This window comes from Humulus lupulus, chromosome 7, assembly GCF_963169125.1.
Source record: "Humulus lupulus chromosome 7, drHumLupu1.1, whole genome shotgun sequence".
Classification (NCBI taxonomy): Eukaryota; Viridiplantae; Streptophyta; class Magnoliopsida; order Rosales; family Cannabaceae; genus Humulus; species Humulus lupulus.
The window spans coordinates 38,539,940-38,548,237 of NC_084799.1; the positions used below are offsets into that span (position 1 = coordinate 38,539,940).

The window sequence follows — 8,298 nt, forward strand, 5'->3', positions numbered from 1 at the left end:
CATTTACTAGAGGGATGTTTTCATATAAGAGTGAGTCTTTGTAATAAATTTTAAATTTGTGTTCCATTTAGTGTATTTTATTTGTCTTTTTTTTCTTTTCATTTTTGTGTTGTCTCTTGTCAAAAAGAAGAGAAAAGAATGATGAAAAAAACAAAAGAAAAAGAAAAAAAATAATAGATAAATGAAAAAAATGAAAAAAAAAGAGAACAAGAGCAACACTTCCTTCTATTATTTTGTAGTTGTTGAAAAAAAAATATTTCTATTACTATTATTTTGTGTAATTGTATTAAAAAAACAATTTTATTATCATTACAGTTCATTTTCTTATTTATCGTTTCTAGTTAGTTGTCATTCTGTTCTTTGAGTTTTCTCATGTAAATCCCAAAGGTTGTTTGTCATTTGAATTCCAATAAGTTCATTTGCCTATCTTGTGATCAATACTTGTTCAAATTGCTTGTCCTAAAAAGTTTATATTTTCTCATTTGAGCGTACACTGCTACATTTCCAACTCCAAGAGTGTAATCCTTCCCATACAAATACTTTCAATGCCCGTGAGGAATTTGGAGTTGAGATCTTTTTACTTTTGAGATTTCTCGATACTATTTGTGTTAAGACTTGTGATAAAAATAATATGGTTTGGTGCACACACACACAGCTCTGAAATCGCAACTATAGTAGCTTAGATAGTAATTTTTGACTTCTTGCCGATACTTTGAAAAATGCTTAGATGATTTTGCTTGGTTTGACTTGATTATTCAACTTGACAATTTTCTTTTTCGCTTGAATTGCTAGGGACTAGCAATAAGCTAGTTAGGGGTTGTGATTAGTGTTCAAAAATGCAAATTCATTAATTTTAAAGTGTAAAATAAATTAAGTTTTAATTAATATTTTCATGAATTTATTGTAATATTTGTTTTAATTGAAAATATTAATTTTTGATTTAATTTATGTTTAATTTTCAGGAAATAATTTGCATTTGGACAATAATAAAAAGAGAGAAGAAAGAAATAGTTAAAATTGACAAAAAGAGAAGAGAAAATGATATTCTTGAGATTAAATCCCAACTAAAGGAGAAGCCCAAGCCCAACTTCCTCCCCAGCCTGGAGCCGAGCTTGCAAGCCGTCTGATGCTGCCAGCCTGCCAGCTACTTGCCTCGCGCCACCTGTCAGCTGCCCTTCAATCTCTTAGCATCTGAAGCCCAACGTGCCCAATCCGAAGCTTCAACTCTCCAGCAGGCCCAATTCGGGTCTTCTCCTTCCCCTCCTCTCCCATCAGCGCCAACCCCCTCCAGCAAAAGCCCAACAGGCCCAGCAACTTGCCTCCTTTAGCCGTCCACGTGTCGCCTCCCCATTGGCTGGGAGTGGGTCAAAACCCTCTTGTACCATTAGCCACCTTCAACCCATATTTTGTGGGTATTGGGCCTTGCAAAATTGCCATTTTGAGCTTTAAAGCTCATCTTTTTTGGTGTCTTTGAAAAAGAGCAGACCATGCCCCAAAATAACTAGGTTAATATTTATAATAAGATTTGATTTTTCAAAATCATATTTTATTATTAATATTTCAGATTTATTTTGTAAGCCCCATTTGTTGTTTAATTTCTTTTTACTTCTTTTTTTTTTCTCTATAAATAGAGACTCTTTCTTCATACTATGTATGTAATTTTAGAGTAAAGAAACTATAACAAAGTTTATACTCACTTTCTTCTTAGAATTTTGTGAGAATCATGAGCATAATGGCCTAATCTTCCTAGGAAGGTTAGGGATGATTCCATATGCTAGTGATGTTATTTTGCTACTTTGATTTACTATGTTCTTAATGTAAAATTTTTGAGTTATTTATGTTCTTTCATCTCCATCTTTATTTTGTTATCTTTATTTACTTATGCTAATAGTATATAGGATTAATCATGCTCTTTCTATGTACTTCTAATTAGTAAAAGTAATATTGATACATAATTTTATGTCTAATCTTCTATTGCATTATTGCCTTTGGGTATTTTGTCATTTTTAGATTTTTCATAAGATTAACATTGTGCTTTTAAAGTAAAGAACTTTATAACTCAAATGAACTTTAGTTAGAAAATAATGTGGACTTTAATATTAGATTTTCCAAGTAAATGTTGGGATGTGAACTATTTACTTGTGTATTTTTGTAAATCAAGTAACCAAGTAACTAAACAAGCATATGGATGATTCTTGAAACCTTTCCTTTTCTCAAACTCTTGATTACATCTTACATTTATTTCACTTATCTCATTTTATCACTTTATCAAAAAGACAATACCAAAATCTCAAACCTCTTTTCATTTACAATTTTATTTTTTTCTTGTTACTAACTTTTTGTGTTATTTTCTACTAATTGTTTGATTTTAGGTTACCTCCTTGTGGATGGACCGCCCGATCTTACTACAACTATCGCTTAGTGGTAGTCACATTTTGGGTGTTAAACAATGCCAGGTTGTTCTTCCGCTGCTCTATGGACTGCACGACTTCCAAGTTTAAGCTATTAAGTTCTTACTCTGGAGTCCCTTGAGATTGTGGATCTTCCATGTATAATTGGATAAGCATAAAAAAGACACAACGACAAAATGAAGTTTTTGTAGAAAGAGCAAACAGATACATTGTTAGTGATGATTTACAGGTGATGTTGTTGTGTACTGCAACAAGCTTTTCTTTATTGTCAAAGTGTGGAATCATGGATGGGAATGCAATTGAGGAGAGAGCATTCAATTTGGGAAAAGATGAGGTATGAAAAATAAAAATAAAAAGAACTATGTTGTTTTCTCTTTTCTTTAGCTACTCTTCTAGAGTATGATTGGCTTTCTAAATTATTGTGATATGTTTTCAGGTTCTGGATTTGCTCATGAACTCATTGGTATCAAGAACGCCTTTGACAGAAACTCTTCTGAAGCATAAACCAGTACCTATTGAGTTGAACAATGTCATTTCTTATCAACGTAAATCAGCAAAAGAGAGGACGAATCAGGAACAAGGTATTTATGTCAAACTTTTCGTTAGCAAATCCAAGAAGATGATTTGCTATACGGAAGCAAAGAAAGATTTTATTGATCTGCTCTTCAGCTTCTTAACTGTACCACTTGGTCATATAGTAAAACAAGAATATGATTATGGTTCCCTCAAAGGTTGCACGGACCAGTTGTACAAGAGTGTCAATGATTTTGGCGAACAAGGCTTCACCTCAAATGACCACAAGGAAATGCTAGTCAATCCGAGGGTAGCCCCTGGTTTTAGCTATGGCAATTATCTGTTGGGAATTGAGGAAGCCTCTCTTCCATCATGTCATTACTATTCTGGTGATTTGATTAGTGAGCCTTATTTTAATGAACTTAAGAACAAAGAAGAGTCAATTCCTCTTACATTAAAGTATTCCAGATCTCATGACAAGGAAGGAGAAAGCCGTGATGGATTCTTAAAAGGAATGAATTTGTTCACGGTGACGGACAATCTGATCATAAAACCAGTATCACCAATGTTAGGCCTGCCCATTCTCAATGAATTGAAGGTGCCTTTCAATGACATTGAGGAGCGAACTGTGCGTGTGAAAAAGGAAGAGGTAAATTCTTTATTTATTTTGGTTATTAACCATAGAATACAGTATTAGATTCATAACAGAAAATGCTCATAACGTACGCTATTGTCATCATAAACCCTTTTCATCTACTACTTAAACATCGCTATAGCTGCAAGAGAATTATTGCTAAATACACTTTTCTTGTCTCTTTTTCGCAGTATTTTACTTCATTGTTTGACTTGTGAACTACAATTATTTTAGTAGATTTTATATGGGAGAGTATAAAAGAATGAAAAAGGAAAAGAGTATTGCTATATATAACACTCATATTGCAAAGTTATTCTTTTTTTGCAGGCATTAAATCTTCTGATGTCTTCCTTTGTTTCGGAATCTGCACTTACCAACACATTTATCTAAGAACCAAAGCGAACACAGCGGTGAATGTGTATCTTTCACAAGAAAGTGGAGCCATATACGTTTTGCTTACTATGATTGGTGTTGTTTGTAAGAGACATATAGTTTAATGTGATACTATGGTGTTGCAATAATATTGTTTTCTTTTTTGGATTGTTGTCGTTAGACGTTGTCATTAAAATACATAGTTGTGTTCTTGTTTGTATGAAATTTATTATGTAGTTATAACTACATAATAAATTTCATACAAAAGGCTAAATTGGAATCAAGGCGTTTCCCCTAGCTCTACGAGGTATAATTAGTCTCGAGGGGCACCGAGTCATAAACCTCAACAATAACAATAAAAAACTTCATAAAATATTATAGAACTCATAAAATTCATGTAAATAACATTGTCAATGTTGAAATATTAAACTTGATTTAATTAGAATGGTTAAATCTTGAATTTTCATGTATTTAAGAGAGTTTCTATAGTCTCCATGTATTTACAAGAGTTTTTTAAGTACTTTAATATAGTCTCCATGTATTCTATAACTCTCATTTCTTAGTAAGTAGACGAGAATTATTTAGAATAATCTGCTAGCTAATTATTTAATTGTGCTTCTAGAATGATACATAGAGTCCTATATCAATAGAGATGTAGTCTTATCATTTTGTATCAAGTCAAAAATACAAGTTGAGTTCTATAATAAAAAGCATCTTCCATCATAATATTCTCTCCAAATATAGACTTTAACTTCGTTTTTTATGCATAAAATTACTGGGAAATACATAAAAAGCGAAGTTAAAGTTTTTAACAGACTTTTAACTTCGCTTTTTGGTTTAACACTCATAAAAATTAAGCTACTACTTTAGTTTTATTGTAGACAAGTAGAACAGAGCTTTTAACTTTGGTCTTTTCGTAATAACCAAAGCTAATTAAGAGTACTTTTTAACTTTGATTTTTTTTTTTAAAAAAGAAACCGAAGTTAAAGATCTTTAAAAATTTTTACACCTGCACGCCTCCTCATTCTGAAACACAAAAAAAAAACCCGAAAACCCCCATTACCACCATGAGAGAGAAAAGAGTTTTACCTATTTCCCATCATTTTTCTTGTTTTCTTCAAATTTCTTCCATCATTTTTGTTAAAAACTCATCTAGATCATATAAAACTGGTTATATTTAGTTTTGAGAGGAAAAAGTTGTTTATTTGATAATGTGTATGAGTGGTGGTCGAAAATACTCATTGTTTTGGGTTTCTAAATGGATTTTCAACATCCAAATACGTTTTTGAGCTTTGAAATTGATACGGATCATTAAATATTTGTTTGTATGCTTTTTTGTTCCTTATTATTTCAGATTTATTATATATTTTTTTATAAATATTGATAATGTATAGGTTTTAAATGTTGATAATCTTGATTTGGAATTGCATTTGACTATTTAAGAATGTATGAATCTTCCAAATATGTGTTTATGATAATTTTCTTTATTAATTCGAATTTAATATTATTATATTAATAAATTTATAATTTTTTGTAATTTTATTGTAGAGTCCAAGAACTTTACTTAGCTAAGATAGATAATAGTATGATAGTATTTATAGCATTATCTTTGTTACTGTGGATTTTTGGTTCAGACCGGGAATTATTTGGACACTCATAGTAGTACTTATAGATTTTTTAAGTTTAATCTATAGTTTAAGAATATTAAGTTTAACCTAAGGTTTGATTAATGTGACTGATATTAAGGATAATATTTATTATACTATAAGGTTTAGATATCAACCAATAGGAATTTAAGCACATGTTATTAATGGTGATTAAGGATTATGTATTTTTTAGGATTAAAAATAATAAGGAGTAAAGTTTGAATGTTATAGGGTCAGTCAGCAGCTTTGAATACGTTGAGGGCTTAGTCAAGGCTGTTTACCCCATTCAAACTTAGCTAAAAATGTGTAATTTCGTGTTTAATTAATCAGCTTATGCCGATATATCGCAGCTATAGGGGGCGATATATCGCAGCACGTAGATACGGAAAACACGAGACGATGCACGGGAGCCTCAGGCATACTGGCCCAGGCGATATATCTCCTACAGGGGGCGATATATCGCCTCCTTCAGCATATATTCAAACGTTTTTGAATTCTTTTCCTTTCAGCCATTCAAACTCCTCCATAAGTCCAGCATCTTTTGAACGAGTCTTCAGCCTCTACTGAACGATTATTCAAATGATTTTCACCTAAAAAGCCATTATTTTTATTCAAGTAAAATCAAGATACTTTCATTCCCAAACTCTATAAATAGGACCTAGTACCCAGCCATTATTCACCTTTTGCTCTAAGTTCAGAAGCTGCTAGTGTTAAGTGAGTGTGAGAGTGTAAACACCTGGTTTGGGAAAATCATAAGCTTAAACATCATAAGCTTATCAAAAACTTTGGGAAGTGACGTTCTATAGTATTTTGGTTGAGGTGTAGATTGGTCTTTCAAGTCTTTGAGGTAACCAAAACTCTAGTTCATTTCTGTATTATGTTATTTTCTTTCTCATAGTCTTCTACTCAATCTCTAACCTTAATCTTCATTTTGGTTAGGGAATCTAAGTTCTTGAGTACATAAGTTCCGGTAAGCATGTTTCTCAAATGGTTTAGTCTTCCCATTTCCTTTTCATCTCTTTCCTTCTTTCAACTCACTCTTGTTCATTATGGTTTTAGGAGTGTTCCAAAAATTCCCAACTCAATCCACATATCCCGGTAACTTTGGTAAGGAAAATAGGCTAGAATCTATATGTTTATGTTTATGTTATCTTATGTGTTATGTTTTGATATGTTATGAATGTGTATGTTTGTAGGCTTGGGCTTATGCCCTATTTGACTAACAAGACCCCAAAAAGATTGTGGGCATATGCCTATTTAGCTGGTAGGACCCCACTAATCTCATGGGCATAAGCTTGTTTAGTCTATGGGACCCCAAGTAATAATGGCCATTATAATAAGTGAATTATGTGTTATGATATGTCTTTACGTTTATTATGAAATTTATGTGTATGACTATGTGTTAGATTTTCCTTGCTGGGCATTAGGCTCATTCCTTTCTGTTTATGTGCAGGAAATAAGCTTTAGAGGCGGAAAGATTCGTGACGCTTAGAGGATGTGTATCGATGGTGAATGGAGTCAAGGGGCCGAGCGTTATTCGATTCGAGGATGTAGTCTTGTTTATGTTTTTATGGTTTTAAATGTATTTTCCGCATTTTCTATGTAACTCTTTTCACTTAAGTTATTTTTGTTATTAAGACAATGGGTACCCATATCCTACTTATTTTTATGAAAGTAACCTTTGTTTCTGCAAGTTTATAATAAATTATGGTATTTTCGCAAATGTATGTTTTAGTAAGAATTTGTATGTATAGTTTGATAATGGTCCAAGAGTCTAGATTAGTGGGTCATTACAGTTGGTATCAGAGCAACGGTTCCTTTGCATGAAGTTCTCCTCGATACACATGCTCAAAGCTCCGAATCGGACCGCCAAGTAAGTGTTTAAGTTACTAGTTATGTTACTTATGTGTATAGCTAACACCTTTAGTGTTTATGTTTTCAGTTAAGAATGAACGAAGCTTTAAGCAATGAGGATATCCGAGCCATTAAGGCTTTAAAAAGAATAAGGGAGCCAAGGAACACCATAGGAGCACTAGAAAAGATCACTCGGAGATTGATCTTGTTCCACAATGAGATAGGTCACTTTCAAGAATCTAGGCAAATCATGATGAGAGCTGCAGAATAATATGTCCTAGTAATTAGGCTTTTAAAAGATTTTCCTTCAGCAATTTTAACTTTAGAAGAAATATGGGAGAATATAAATAATGATGATGACTTACAAGCAGCCCTAAGATATTATTCTCTCATACTTAAGTTCACCTATGATTTAGAGTTTCAATTCACTAATGAGCAACAACATAGGATCTTCTTGAATCTTCCCCGAGGAAATTTTGAGTCTCAAGACAACGATGATTATAAGGAGATAGATGATGATATGCTAGATGAAGGATCGGATGTAGAAGATCCCGATTTTTAGAATAGCTAGTTTTTCATTGTTTGTTTTGTTTATTTCTTTATTTTATGATTGTAATAAGTGAAAATTATTTTTTTTCAAATTAATTTCATGTTATTTTATCATCATGTATGAGTTTGATTCTATTTTTCACAATCATAATAAGTAATAAATAAAATAAATAATGACTAAGTTCAGTGAGGGTGGATACAAATCAATGAACCAAGTTTCTTTATTGAGAGTTAGGGGGCCTTAGTAGTGGGAACGATTTTACTGATCCCAGCCCTCCCTCAATATAGTTAACTTTGGAACAAAGATAAGTTTCGAGCC

The 8,298-nt window shown here is 32.2% G+C and overlaps 1 protein-coding gene across 1 annotated transcript; it reads left to right on the plus strand.

Moving 5' to 3' along the window:
- The first annotated feature begins 2,455 nt into the window (after positions 1 to 2,455).
- LOC133791192 (uncharacterized) lies at positions 2,456 to 4,099 on the plus strand. Its single transcript, XM_062229113.1, has 3 exons — positions 2,456 to 2,745; positions 2,848 to 3,573; positions 3,886 to 4,099. The coding sequence occupies exons 1-3, from the start codon at positions 2,548 to 2,550 to the stop codon at positions 3,946 to 3,948; spliced, it is 987 nt and encodes a 328-aa protein (XP_062085097.1). The 5' UTR covers positions 2,456 to 2,547; the 3' UTR covers positions 3,949 to 4,099.
- The last annotated feature ends 4,199 nt before the right edge of the window (positions 4,100 to 8,298 follow it).